This window comes from Mus pahari, chromosome 13 (assembly GCF_900095145.1).
Source record: "Mus pahari chromosome 13, PAHARI_EIJ_v1.1, whole genome shotgun sequence".
NCBI classification, from domain to species: domain Eukaryota; kingdom Metazoa; phylum Chordata; class Mammalia; order Rodentia; family Muridae; genus Mus; species Mus pahari.
The window spans coordinates 76375848-76391408 of NC_034602.1; the positions used below are offsets into that span (position 1 = coordinate 76375848).

The window sequence follows — 15561 nt, forward strand, 5'->3', positions numbered from 1 at the left end:
TATGATGGCTAATTTATTAGTATTAGCTAGTGATTACTGAAATAATATCTATGTTATGGTATGTACATATGATAAGTTAGTGTATCGTTCCTCCTATGATAAATACAATTTTTTGGTTCTTTATAAAATAATCATAACCTCATGGTAAATATATACTTGTGATACATTTCTGAAATTGTGTATAAATGAGAATATTTTTTAATGTCTTCAAATTCCCTGCCTTTTTTAGTCAATAAATGCCATGATAAAATTAGATGTTCTACTCTATTAACTTTAAGATATTATTTTTGAGACTGTCTCTCATTGAACATGTATCTCACCATTTTATCAGGTTAGAATCCTCAGTATTAACCTGTTTCTTCAACTCATACATGCTATGCTAGAACACTTAATTTTTTATCTGGGCACTGACATACAAACTCACATCCTCATGGTTGTTTGGTAAAGACTTAACTCAATGACTAATCACTCTAGTACCATTACTACATGACTTAACTCACTGATATGAATGTTTTTTATATCTGTCATATACTTTCCTGAGTTTGTAGAGCTTCTACTTACTAGGAATCTTAAGTTCACTTCCCACATATCTCTATCATTGGGAAAAAAATGTAAGGAAAGATGTAGAACCATTTCACCAGAAATGATATGAAATGAAAAAGAGATAAAAAGAATATATTTACCTTAGGCAAGGGTTTAGCAGGTTTGCAGTGGACTCCTCCTACATAGTCAGTATTTGGTAAGGTTGGGTGAGGAAAGTCCAAATCCCAGTAGGATCTAATGAGCCACATTTCAGCTTTGCCCATTGTCTCAGCTAAGGTGGTGGGCCTTCCTAGATGGAGAAGATGAGCAAATGAGACAGAGAAAACTTGACAGGACTGTCTGCTAAGTATTAAATATATTTCCTTTAAAATGTTGAAAGAATTTGTATTTGATACAGATCATGTGCATTTAAAATGTAATATTTTTATATGCAATATAACATAGACAATTGACTTGTGGATTATATAGATACCTGTTAATTTGTTTACTTTTTTTCTTGGTTTTTTTTTTTTTTTTTTTGGTTTTTCAAAATAGGGTTCCTCTGTATAATCCTGGCTGTCCTGGAACTCACTCTGTTGACAACACTGGTCTTGAACTCAGAAATCTGCCTGTACCTGCCTCCCAAGTGCTTGGATTAAAGGCATGTGCCACTACTGCCCGATCTTGTGTTTGCTTGTAAAGCAATATGTAAGACATTTTGTGTTTCCTCTGTAATTTAAAACCATAAATAATTACAGAAATAACTCACTAAGCAAATATATAAAGAAGCACACATTTTTTTTCCTCTCCAAATCTTCAAAACAAAACAAAACTATGTAAATATAAACACACATTCCATGACCGAAACCCTCACCATGCTGTGTACCCTGGCCAGAATTCCAAGGATCATAATAGTTTATAGCTAGTTTTTATTCCTTTCAAGGAGCTGTAAAGTTTATAATAAATGACTAAATTTGTGGTTAATGCTTCTAGTATTTTTTCATATTGAGATATTTAATAGTACTTACACTATAAAGCAATCTCAATACATTCAGAATTATGAGAATAGGAATTTTTGGCTAGTCTTACCTGTGGTTAATTTTTAAGAGAAAAAAATGACTTCAGAAAATACAGCATGTGTGTCCATGCCTCTATAGAATTTAGGCATTTGCAATCGAATTTAGGAAAGGGCCCAAATAAGGAAATGTGGGGCTGGTGGAAATATCTGTTCCACTTTTTAACTTCAGAAATAATATAATAGTTTTCAAGATATGGGGGATTTTTAAATGATATACAAAGAAAATATTTTGTTTTATCTTTTCATTTATATGTATGTGTATCTGCATGAGCATATGTTAAGTTCATGCCAGTGACTATGGATATGATAAAGGGCAGCTGTTCACTTGAAGCTGATTTTACAGGCAATTTTGAGCCACTGTGCATGAGTGGTACCAAGAAGAGAAGAGAGCTCTGGTACTAAAACTGTACAGAAACAATCTTAACTCTTAGGCCATGTTTTGTGACCCTGCACTTCCATTTTAAATAAAGACCTGGCCTAAGCAAAAGAAAATAATTTCATACATATATATATATATATATATATATATATATATATATATATATATAATATGTCATTCTTCAATCTCCACTAATCAAGATTAAGGGGTAACTGCTTAGGGACTTATTAAAATAGAGAAAAACTTTTCAGTGAATGAGTAAAGAATCACTTAGGGACCATCTAATTTCATCTCTATGTAATTGTATAGCTAACCAAAATGTCTTCTATCAGGACTGATACCAATACCTTCTTCTATTTGATCAAATATAGGATCTTTTACACGAGTTTGTGAATTTGATAGCTTATATCATTAATCATTTGATCACCTATAAAAGAATACAACACTTTGTATTTCATGGACATAAAGCTTTACAAATTTGTGAAACTTAGGTATTCAAGCAACTTAGAAAAAAATGTAACTTACCCAAATATTCACTGTAAAATGAATCCCATTTCTTATCATCAAACATCTGGAACCAAAAGTCGAAATAAAGCATGCATATCATATTTTTTACCCTCTCTATGAATGTCATTTGGCCACCTAATCCTGACAGAATTACAGGTACATAGGATGGAGGGAGTAGAAATCTCCCACTGGACTTTTCAATTTGGTAGCCTGGAGAGAAGCGAAGACTGTACAGGAAAGGAATCTGGAGAAGTTCAGCTATCAGCTCCCCACAGGAAGCCACAGGATCTGACAAAAGGACATCAAACTTGGATTCCTGTAGCTTTGTCATGAGCTGTCTGTTTGAAACAACATCTTTACAAAGAGTTAGAAAATAATCAGAAAATTCATCAAATATATTTTGCAGTAAAGGAGGATATGACAAACATGTATCTCTTGGCAACTCATAAGTCCACACATCCACAAGCTTTATGAAAAAATTTTCCAGGTTTTCTTTACTGACAGATGTAGGAAAAGTTTCAAACTTAAGGCCAGGTGATTTTTTGGGATCAAGAACATAGTAAGCCGAAGGTCTCAGAACAGTGACTTCATGGCCCCTCTGTACCAGTTCATCCAGTATTATTTTTATGTTCATCCAATGACTGAATTCCATCGGCCACACCAACACTTTCCCACATTCCACAGATCTGAAGCAGCAACTGATCTGCAGCAGCAGCAGAGCAGAAATCCACTTTCCAGGCATCCTGAAAATCAAAATCCTTCTCTTCACAGTGCGTTCGCTTCTGTCTCTGCTTGACCTTTTATCCAAGAAGCTTCAGCCCAGAGGTTAAACTATAACTTGCATTTCCTAGAACTGATAATTAAATGACCAGTACTAACATGATGGTGAAAAGAACTGAAGAATGATTTCAATTATTCCCTGTTTACATGAGAGTGATTCATGTCTCTTATGATGGCATATTTTCAATTGGCCAAGAAATAATGTTGTCATGTTCAATTATTAATGGTACATAGATAAAAAAAATATTCTAAAATGTCTCACAAAGCAAGTGATATTACAATATGGCTGGTCTCTGAATTCTCCTCTATATGGCACTGAAAGCATATTAATTTACATAGTTGAACGTCATGATGACTCTTCCCTTTCTTTTAATGTGACCAATTATTCTGACTCAATCATCGACTGTTCTAATAATCAATCCAATATTAGAAATAACCTGTCCATTTAAAAGGCTGGTTCTAGACATTTTAGAGACATATTTGAAAGCTAGCTACAGTTCTCTATGATGCTATGTTAACAATAGATGGGGACAGGATACAGGAAATATTAACATTAGGTTAGCTAATAAATGTCACGCTTCATTTCGATATATTTGTGTCACACCATTACCTTACAGTGCAACCATTAATTGGGGAAAGACTATTTGCAGGGAGTGTGGAAAAATACAGATATTTCATATAATATAGAGCAATTAAAGACAGAAATTTCAGATATTAACATAAGTCATTTGGATACTTAGAACATTGAGAAATTGTCCAGAGATTTAAAAAAAAAATCTAAGTGCATTAAATCCCTTAGATTGTGTTCAGTATATAATCTTGCTTGCTATTATAATTGACATTATTTTGTTAATAATTGTTGTGTTTTCACTTATCTTTAGAGTTCTTCTGAGATTGAGGTGAGACATTCTGAAACTTCATCTAAAAAATATAAAGAGGGGAAATGCCACACCCACTCCAGTGAAAACTGCATGGCAGCCCCAAAAACTTGGATGAAGTCCTGAGGCAAAAAAGTTTCAGTGAAACTTAGTCTCCTGCAGCCTTGGCATCCTGTAACATGAATGCTTCAAACTTGTCATTGCATTAGTCAGTGAATGGATCTGTGTGCCTTCTTTCAGTATTGTTTTATTAGAGGTACCTCTGAGAAATAATTTGTGAAACAACTAAGCTAGACTGAACTTTGCTTCCTGGCCTTCACCAATGTCCTAGGAGTCCTGGAGCCAACCCTGGGCTCAGAATTTCATAAGACTGTGCCTCATTCAGATGAAATGCCCCAGTTTTGACAGTTAGTAATCAGGCATCTCATAGTTTGCCAGATAGGAGCTAGGAAACTGAGTACAAGGCAGCTACAATCTTGACTCTGAAAACAGATAAGAATGAACAGGAGTTTAACCTGGCATGTCAGAATATGCAGGGACTCACAGCAGCTTCTTGTCACACCCTATGGGTGAAGACCTTGTCTTTCAGAGTCTGCATGACTAGTTTGGTGAGAGTCACTGTTAGCACACTACTGTATTTTATCAGAGAAAAAATAAGCAATATATATCTTTTTACCTCTATCACCTGATCCTCCTGAATAAATTATGAGATGTCTTGTCAAGTAGCTGACCAACATTCCCATGGCTCCTGTATCTTAGATCACTCTAACCTAAATTCCTATTATTTTGCCGCGTGTACATTCACAACAGTGAGAAGCACATGGGGAATCACTCTATGTGTTGCACTCAGTAGAATCATTTGTAAGATAACTTAATGAATACGCCCTCTCCTCTTATATATCATCCATTGAATACTTTATAAAGGTCATCATGGCCTTACCTGTTATTCCTCATCTTCTGGAAAAACAACAAATTATCTTCTTTGGAAATTCTTGCATAAGCAGAGCCCAGTTATTATCTCTATAATGCTCTAAGTGTTTTTTTTTATTAATTAAAGTTAATAATTAAAAAGTATCGATCACACTCTTTTACATATAAAAATCAATACAGTTGACCTATGGACCAATCATGATACAGTGATGCAAAATTTACAAAATAACACGACAATATTTTTCTCTAAAGGAATAAGAAACTGTCTACCTACAGACAGCTAAGAATAAAATTGATGTATTTCCTTATAAGAATTTCAAAATTGGAAAATGTTAGGCAATTTTCCTTTACCAGGAAATCCTGTTGAACAATTTGACAAAATTAGAAAGGAAGAACACATTCTGAATGGTTTATCTCCAGAGATGGGTCTCAGTATAAAGAATCAAATATATACACTGTAATAACTACTCAGGCAACAATATAAATAAGAGTAGCAAGTTTTTTGAGGTGCTTATTTTAAAATTAAAAATAGATTATTTTTTCATAAAATGTATAATGATAATAGTTCCCCTCCCTCTACTCCTTCCAGTTCTCTCTCCTCCTCTCCCCTCTTGATCTACTTCCTCTCTGTCTCTCATTAGAAAAATCAGCAGGCTTTTAAGAGATAACAACCAAACATGACAAAAGAAAGTATAATAAGTTGAAGCAAATCTATCTTATTGATGGTGGACACATCAACCCCACAAGAAGCAAAGAATCCCAAGAGTCAGAGACCAACTTGTTCTCACAGTCAGGAATGCCACAAAATTAAGCTAATAAGCTATGGTATATAGGCAATAGAACCCGTTGTGGTCCTATATATTACCTGTGCTTGCTTCTGCAGTCTCTGTGAGCTCCTATTTCTCTTGCTTAGTTGATTCAGAGGGACTTGTACTTCTGGTAACATCCATCCACTCTGACTCTCAGTACTAACATCAAGTCAGTTAGAAGAGTATCTGACCTTGATTTATGAAACAAGTAAGGCAGTCAAGTAAATGAGGAAACAAATGAAAATGACTTCAAAAAGCTTCAAAGATACTTTAAACAATTAGACATTGAGTTTTGAGTTGTCTTAAGAAGATAAGAAATCCCTTCTGGAAACATACACAAAGCCACAAAAAAAAAAAATCATTGGAAAAATGTATTTCTATTTTTGGAAAGTTTGGGACATCCAGGTCCAAAAACATCAAGGGATTCCTACTGAATTTGCCCAAATGACACTATCAGGTGAATTTTTCCATCGACTTGTCAATATCCTGTACAAAAAAAAAAAAAAAAAAAAAAAAAAAAAAAAAAAAAAAAAAAAAAAAAAGGAAGAAACCAGCAGGAAAATAACATTGCCATCATTATATAATTACTATTAGAGAAATGACCTGCTTCCCAGTAGATCCCCTTTGGGTCAGAAGACACTACGGTAATACATTCAACACCAACAGAGAAGAGGCTGAGACAATATAAGCAACAAAAATCATCTCTCAGAAATTAAGGAAATAGCAAGTCTGTGAGAATGAAGAAAACTCATAAATTTATTACTATCAGGCCAATTGTACAAGACATGGCTAAGGGAGTTCTGTACTTGAAAAAAAACATCATCAAAAGCAGTAGATGAGCTAATACTGATAACTATTATATGCAAAAATCAATGAAATGGATGATAAGCAAGGGAAAATAAACTAGCAATACAAACAAGAAAAAAATTGAACGAGATGATATGTATGTATGCAGTGTTATGCACAGCCTGCCTGTGGTTGCCTTTCCCCAAACAAGGATGCCTTGTCTAGTTGCATCTTCTCCTATTGAGAAGATGCAACTAGTCCTCCTTCAATTTGATATGCCAAAGGGGCTTGATATCCAAGGGAGGTCTCCCTTCAGGAGGTGAGAGAGAAGGGATGGAGAAGAGATAGGTGAGAGGGAGGGACTAAGAGCAGAGGAGGGAGTAGAAGCTGTGTTCAGGATGGAAAGAAAATTAACCGATTAATTAACAAAAAAAAAATTCACTTCAAGAGTAACAACACATGGACTGAAAACAAAAGATTAAGCAATAAATTTCATGCAAATGGAAACATAAAATGAATTCTACAGTCACATCAAATTAGAATTAAGAAACATTTCAAAATGAACAGTTTTGTTTTGTTTTTTAACTTTTTTTTATTTATTTGTTTGCTTTACATACTGTTCATTGCCTCCCTCTGGTCCCCCTTTTTCAGTCCTTCCCTCCATTCCCTTCCATTCTCTTCTAAGCAGGTAGGAGCCCCATTGGGTATTCCCTCCAACCTGGTACATCAAGTCCTTGTGTGTGTGCATCCTCTCCCACCGAGTCCAGATGAGGCAACCAGCTAGAAGAATATATCTGATAGACAGGCAACAACTTTTGGGATAGTCCAGCTCCAATTATTAGGGACCCACATGAAGACCAAGCTCCAGATCTGCTACAAATGTTCAGAGAGGCCTAGGATCCAGCCATTGTATGCTCTTTAGTTGGTGGTTCAGTCTCTGAGGGCATCCAAGAGTTCAGGTTAATTGACTCTGTTGGTCTTCCTGTGGAGATCCTATTTCAGCCTACAATCCTTCCCCCTATTCTTCCATAACAGTCCTTTGAGCTCCATCTACTGTCTGAATTTGAGTATCTGCATCTGAGTCAGATGCTGGGTAAAGCCTCTCATGGTTGAAGAATAACCATGCTATGGTAGAGAGTGGGCAGCCTTGTCTTGTCCCTGGTTTTTAGTTGAATTGCTTTAAGCTTTTCTCCATTTAGTTTGATGTTGGCTATTGGCTTGCTGTGTGTTAAGATTTGGTATGTGCTTTGGATCCCTGATCTCTCTGATACTTTTACTATGAAGGGGGAGTTGGATTCTGTCAAAGGCATTTGCAGCATCTAATGAAATAATCATGAATTTTTTTTCTTTGAGTTTGTTTTGTGGAGTATAGACTTTGAATTATGACCTAATGATTCTTTGAATGTCCTCAGTGTCTGTTGTGTTGTCTCTCTTTTCGACTCTGATTTTGTTTATTTGGATACTCTCTCTGTCTTTTGGTTAGTTTGGTTTTGCATTTGTCTATCTTCTCAAATCCTAAAGAATCAACTCTTGGTTTTCTTTGATTCTTTTTATTGTTTTCTTTGTTTCTAAGGGATTGATTTCATCCCTGAATTTGATAATTTTCTCCCTTCTACTCCTCTTGGAGTGATTTCCTTTCTCCTTCTCCTTCTCCTTCTTCTCCTTCTCCTTCTCCTTCTCCTTCTCCTTCTCCTTCTCCTTCTCCTTCTCCTTCTCCTTCTCCTTCTCCTTCTCCTTCTCCTTCTCCTCCTTTTCCTTCTCCTTCTTCATCTTTTCTAAGTTTTCTAGTATACTTTTAAATTGCTGGTATGAAAACTCCCTGATTTCTTTATGGAGGCTCTTAATGCTATGAAATTTTCTCTTAGTGCTGCTTTCATCATGCCCCATATCTTTGGGTTTGTTGTGCCTTAATTTTCAATGAATTTTAGAACATCTTTGGTTTATTATTACTTCCATGACCCATATATCATTGACTAGAGAATTGTTCAATTTCCAAGTGCATGTAAGTTTTCATTGTTTCTGATGTTGAAGCCCAACTTTAATCCATGGTAACCTGATAAGATACAAGGTGTTATTTCAATTTTTTTTTTATATCTGTTGATCAACTATATGGTCAATTTTGGAGAAGGATCCAAGAGGTGCTGATATGAGTATATATTCTTTTGTGTTTGAGTGAAATATTCTATAGATATCTGTTAGGTCCATTTGCTTCATAATGTCTGTTGTTTCACTTTTCCACTGTTTAGTTTTTTCTGAATGTCCTGTTAATTGATGAGACTGGGATGTGAGGTCTCCCATTACTAATGTGTGTGATTCAATGTGTGATTTAAGCTTTAGCAATGTTTATTTTAAAAATTTGGGTGCTCTTGTGTTCAGAACTGAGATATCATCTTGATAGATTTTTTTCTTTGATGAATACACAGTGCCCTTCTCTGTCTCTTTTTATTAATTATGGTTGAAAATATATTTTATTAGGTATTAGAAGGGCTATTCATGCTTGCTTCTTGGGTTTATATGTTTTTAAAACGTTTCTAGCACTTTACTGTGAGGTAAGGTCTGTCTTTATTGCTGAAGTATGTTTCTTGAATGCAACATCCATTCTGTTAGTCTGTGTCTTTTTATTGGGTAACTGAGTCCATTCATGTTGAGAGATATTAGCGATCAGTGATTGTTAATTCCTGTTATTTTGATGTTGGTGGTATTAGAGTGTTGTGTTTCCTTTCTTTCTGTTAGTATAGAATTACTTATTTCCATATCTCAGGTGTAGTTATCCTCCTCGGGCTTGAGTTTTCCATCTAGTATTTTCCTGTACAGCTTGATTTGTGGAGAGATGTTGTTTGAATTTGAATTTGTATTGAAATATCTTTTTTCCTCTATCTATGGTGATAGAGGATTTTGCTCAGTATACTATTCTAGGTTGGCATCTGTGGTTTTATAGAGGTTACAAGATATCTTTTCAGGCCTTTCTAGCTTTTATAGTCTCTGTCCCAAAGTTAGGTATAATTCTGATAGGTCTGACTTTGTATGTTCCCTGAACCTTTACCCCTTGTTCTTTTTATCTGTTGATTTCGGGTTTTGATTATTATGTGATGGAGGAATTTTCTTTTCTGCTCCAGTCTATTGTTGTCTGTAAGCTTTTTGTATGTTTATTGGCATCTCTTACTTTAGAGTAGAAAAGTTTTCTTCTATGATTTTGTTGAAAATATTTTCTGGGTCTTGGAGCTGGAACTCTTCATCTGCTTCTTTCTGTATTACTCACAGGTTAGGGCTTTTCATGGCATCCCAGACTTCCTAGATGTTTTGTATCAGGAATTTCTTAGATTTAACATTTTGTTTGACTGATGTAACAATTTCTTCTATTTCGTCCTCTATGCCTGAAATTCTTTCTTCTATCTCCTGTATTCTGTTGATGACACTTGCATTTGTTGTTGCTCTTCTATTCCCTAGATTTTTAATCTCCAATATCTCTCCAGTTTGTCTTTTCTTTATTGAATCTATTTTTAATTTCAGGTCTTGCACAGATTTATTTATTTCCTTCACCTGTTTAATTTTATTTTTCTATACATCTTTAAAGGATTTATTAGGTTCCTTTTTATAAACTTCTATCTGTTTGATTATATTTTCTGGCCTTTTCTTTAAGGGATTTATTAATTTCCTTTTTAAAGTCCACTATCATCTTTATAAGGTTAGATTCATGGTCATGTTCTTGTGTTTGTGTTAGGATACCCAGTGCTTGCTGTAGTAGGGTATCTGTGCTCTAAAGATATCATATTATCATGGCTTTTATTCACTGTGATTTTTGGAGGCCTTCAGCCATCTGGATGGCTTTGACCCTGGATGTTCCTGCTATAGTAAGCATTGTGATGTGGGTAATTCTGTATGTCTCTGGGGTGGCAGGCCTCTAATGGGTATCCTTAGGTTGTATGGTTTAGGATTTGTAGGTCTGTATGGTTCAGGCTCTGCATTTCTAAAGAAGAAGAGAAGAGGTTTCAGAGGAGAATGGAGGTCCAGGGATAATCTGCTAAGGGTAACTTGACATGCCCCAGAGGACTGAGTGAGCAGGGAAGATGGGTGGGGGAATGGAAGCTAACCTGTATGGTTCAGGGTCCACAGGTCTGATGAAGGTGCATGGAGAGGTGGCAGGAGAATGAATTAAAATTTTTAAATAGAAAGTTTGAGGAAGAGAAATTACAAGTATGAACATATGTCAGTGAGGCAAAAACATGTAGCTCTATTCAAAAGTTGTTTCTAGACATGATGATTATTAACTATTGTTGTTGTGGCAGGAAACATAAATAAAACTCTTCCAGTCCCTCAGGCCTAGTGGCAATAAAGGGAATTCAAATCAAATTTACTGTTATCATGAACTGGAATTTTCTAGACTGCGAGGTGATGAGTATAGAAAGTCATTAAATTTGCTTGAAGAACAACAGAGTACATGCCATTTATATTTTATTATGTAATTATAGAAATGTTTTAAATAACTCAAATTTGGACATTTTAAAAGGAACTTAATTTTCGCATCTGACATCACTATGCCACATTCTGCACTGTCAGAGCCTTGATGACATACTCACCTACTTACCTCACAAATATTAGTATGGGATACAATAGTAAGATTCACCTGCTTCTGGCCACCATAACCAGAGATATCTCCTCTGCCACACTTTCCCCTGCATGAGCTGATGAAGCTCTGAAACTGTGAAACCATTCCAGATCCAATCTTGTGTTGAAAATGGTAACATTGAAGTCATCATATTGATTTGATGGTTTGGACATCACAGATGTTGTATGACTGTGATTGAGACTTGTAATCAACTCCAAGTGAGTGGGAATGCACGGTCTATGGAAGTCTCCATTGAGCGACTTGGCTTAAGAATGAGCAAGTTATTTGTAGCAGAATATGGCCTAGTTGGCCATCAGTGGGAAAAGAGGCCCCTTGATCTTGCAATTTTATATGCCCCAGTACAGGGGAACACCAGGGCTAAGAAGTGTGAGTGGGTAGGTACAGAACCAGGGCAGGGGGAGGGTATAGGGGACTTTTGGATAGCATTGGAAATGTAAATGGAGATTTGAGTAGAGTGCAAAAAATTTCCCTGTGTTACCAAAGGGTCTGATTTAGAGGACACGTTCACATAGCATAAGATAGTAAAGACTTAATATTACATAAGATACTCAAGATTTCATATGGCATATACAAAATACAACTTCATATAGTATTAGATAAGACTCTAGGTTATATATATATATATATATATATATATATATATATATATATATAAAATCAGCATATCAGTCACTGTAGGCATGATAGTTTTAAGAACTTCTCTTTATTTCACAGGATTTCTCTGTAACTAAAGGGAAATATAAAATATCTGACAGCAATAGAAAACATTTCTGTCATCTAGTGAACACACTCTAGTACTGAGGAGAAAAACCTGAAGAAAAGAGAAAGAAGAAACAGTAAATAAAGATAGGGCATATCAACTTCTTACTGAATATGTTAATGATAAAATCTCCATAAGACTAAAACCAAAAACTCCATAAGACTGGAAAGACAGAACATTAAAAGATTTATTGAGAGTCACACAGGTCATTATAAGAAATCAGAAGCAAAGGGCCAAAATGATGTTGGCAAGCATATATCAGATTAGTGACGGGTGAAAGGACAGGAACTCAAGGTCCAATCCTCAAAGAGAAACTTTAAACAGAACAAGACAGGCAAGAGTCTCTAGAGAGAGAAAAAAGAGGAAATGTTATAAATGTAGGGAGTGAGGATATCCAAAACAAATGGCCTTGTCTTAAAAGTATAAGAAAAAATAGTATCTTGTATGACTTTGATGGGGATTAAAAGTTTTAATGAATGTATTTATCATGGATAACTTCAATTACAGAGTTGATGTGAAGATTCTAGTCTCTGTACTTGCTTGATTTTTCTGCCTTTCATTGTTTGCAGTGAGTATTGCCTCATGCCAAGTCCAGTTTGGTAATGTGCCCAGATTCTTGCTAAACTGCAAACTTTGTTTTAGCTCTCATCTTTGAAAAACCACAAGGTGGGAGAGGAAACAGGAGTGGGGAGGTATAAATGTCAAAGCAGAGAAAATGTTTGCTTGGTGTTTGCAAAAGGAAAATATTGATAGCTAAATGTTTATCTTCAGGCATTCCTAATTTGTTAAATGTGTCCTGCTGTTATTTGGACTCAATTCTTGTTTAAGACAATGATGTTAAAAATATCCAGGAGGTAGGTATGGATGTAAATATGAGATTCTATAGTTAGTATGACAAAATATGAGTTTGTCCTAAGAATAAATCATAAAAATTAAGGACAAAACTGTATAAGTTTAAAATGACATTGCAAAATTTACTGCCCATGCTAGTAAGTGTATTATTGTCTTTGGCTGCTCATGTTGCTAAGACTTTGTTGTGAGTTATAAAGGTAAACATGTTGAATGTAGTTATGTATTATGCTGGAACTACAGGCAACTGTCTGTCATTCTTTGTCTAGGGTGGGTCCCTGTGGAACTGAATTGCTATTTTTCTGCTCTGTTTTTNTAGACAAGCCTAGGTAAGTATCAGAGACTCTGGTATTCTATGTCTTAGAAAATTTCCATCCCCTTTCCATCATGTTCCTTGTGCAACAGATGCAGGAGCTGTGCTGTAACACCTATGATCCACAACAAACCAAGGTGTCAGTGTATCTATGTNAAGATGAACTAAGTAGACCAACAGGTCCCACATTAGATCTCAGGCTTTTTAGGCAGCAGAAGAAGCATGCCTGATAACTGCAACCTAGCCCACATCCTGGGGCCGATGAGGTTATGGACCAAAATAGGAAAAAGTACCTATTATTGCCACTTTCCTAGACCAGTATAACTTCTTACTAGATTCTAAACCACACCGTTATAATTTTAGATAAGTATAGCATTTACCCCCTCAACAAAGGAAACTCTCTACGTCAAATGGAGACCATCACAAGTAGGTATCTTGCGGATATCAATGGCTTAGAAGGAGTCCAGCACCAATAGTAGATTTACTAATTAGTGGTTTAATCTCATTAACAGTTATAGACTTGCTTAAAGTTTTTATTTTATTTTGGTCTAATTTTATATACATTTCACGAGTATTAATGGGTGTTCCTAGTCTACCCCACCATATGGCTTTGCCTGCCCTGGGAGATGGGATGCAGGAATTTGACTGTGTTTACCCCGTGCTGGTGCAGGGTTGCTGTCTGGCTATGTGAAGCTGCTGGATACTGCTCTAGTGACGTTTTTATTAAACTTTGATTGATGTAAACATGCATCAGCCATGATGGCGGCACTTAGTAACTTTTTTTTTCATTTCCTATTTGTGGGTTTATATAGAGAGGGGGTGATAATATTTGATGGACTCAATAGGCCTAAAATAATTGACTTCCGTTTCCAATATTGATTCATACCAATGAATGATCACAGAATGGAGGGTGAAAAGATTGAAAGAGCCAGAGAGCCAGGCTACCTGCTGTAAAGTTGAATCTTTGAGGAATATCAAGAAAGTTACACTCATGATATCTCAACTACACTGGTGCCTCAAAAAGATCTGAATATGAATGACACTAATATTCATGGTAATATGGGAAGGGGTCAATCTCACCCTGGCCCCAACTCTACAAAAAATTATAATAGGCACTTAAGGAATGATCAGAGTGAGAGAGAAATAGTCTTTTCCAGGGAAGAACCTTCTAAATGGGAATGTTTTTTAAAACCAAAGAATAAAGATGGTGGACTTTTTTCTTTGCTCCTGTCTAATAGGTTTTCACTATATGAATTTATCCTAAAAAATTAGGTTACACATTTAAACATCCTATCATACTCTTACTTCTATGGTACTATCTATTGTATTTCAATGCTGAAAGTTATAACCATCATAATAGTTACATATTTCTTTTATAACATTCCTCAAAGCATACCACAATGTCATAGGAATGAAAACCAGAGTGACTGATAGCCAATATCAAAGCTGCGTACCCTGGTGAAAACCTCCACAGGTTCCCTTGTTCCTGTACTTTAGTTCAGATGCATGTCATGCCTCTTAATCACAGTCAACGTATCATGAGACATTACAAGCTTTCTAGGGTGCTGTGGTTGAACTTAGAATATTAGAATGCTAACAACATATGGCATGCTATGAAATGAGAATTAAGAAACAGTGTTATTTCTGGTTACAGTTTGAATGGAAAATGTCTTAGATACGCTGATATAATTGAACTCTTGTTCCACAATTGGTAGTGCTCTTTGTGCTTCTGGATTTAAAGGGGTTAAATATTCCTAGAGAAAGTACATCACTGGAGCAAGTTTTGATAGTTTGTAGCTAAGCCCAACTTTGTGCTCATTCTCTGCAGTCGATATGTGGGTTAGATGTGAGGAGTGAGCTTCCTGCTCTGGCTGCCTACTGCCTTGCCTTCCTGTCTATCACGCATTCTAGGCTCTGTAACCACAATCCAAACTACAGTGTTTTGTTTTTCCCTTGAGATGCTTTTGTTCAGCACATTTTACTACAGCAAAAAAATAGTAAACAATACAATTTACAACCCTGTTTCTTACTTATTTCATCAGCTACAAAGTTTCACTTTGCCAATTCTTGAATAAAGGCCCTGAAATATTTCTTCTCTACCTGTCTGTAGAACTTCCTTTGTTATCAGTATTTTTACACTGGAGTGTATATTTTAAAATCCTACATATTTTCAAAAAAAAAATACAGAGGAACGATGTTATTTTAGTGTTGTAGAAATTATCTATATTCTGGCTTGGTTTTTTTATACTGCCTTAATATTTAAGTTTCCAGAGGAACAACACACTCACACACAGCCTTTATAATTCCACTTAGCCTTAACAACACAAGACCTGGGCACCTGCC

At 35.6% G+C, this 15561-nt stretch overlaps 1 protein-coding gene across 2 annotated transcripts in view; it reads right to left on the reverse strand.

The window, feature by feature from the left end:
• The window catches only part of LOC110330272 (UDP-glucuronosyltransferase 2B17-like), a 44604-nt gene extending 41337 nt beyond the window's left edge, over window positions 1-3267 (reverse strand). For both annotated transcript variants that reach the window (XM_021210290.2, XM_021210289.2), the window contains exons 1-2: window positions 2505-3267; window positions 684-832 (exon numbers count right to left, since the gene is read on the reverse strand). In XM_021210290.2, the coding sequence (XP_021065949.1) occupies window positions 684-832; window positions 2505-3228 (873 nt within the window). In that variant the 5' untranslated portion in view covers window positions 3229-3267. The remainder of the gene's footprint in view (window positions 1-683; window positions 833-2504) is intronic.
• Between the last annotated feature and the right edge of the window lie 12294 nt (window positions 3268-15561).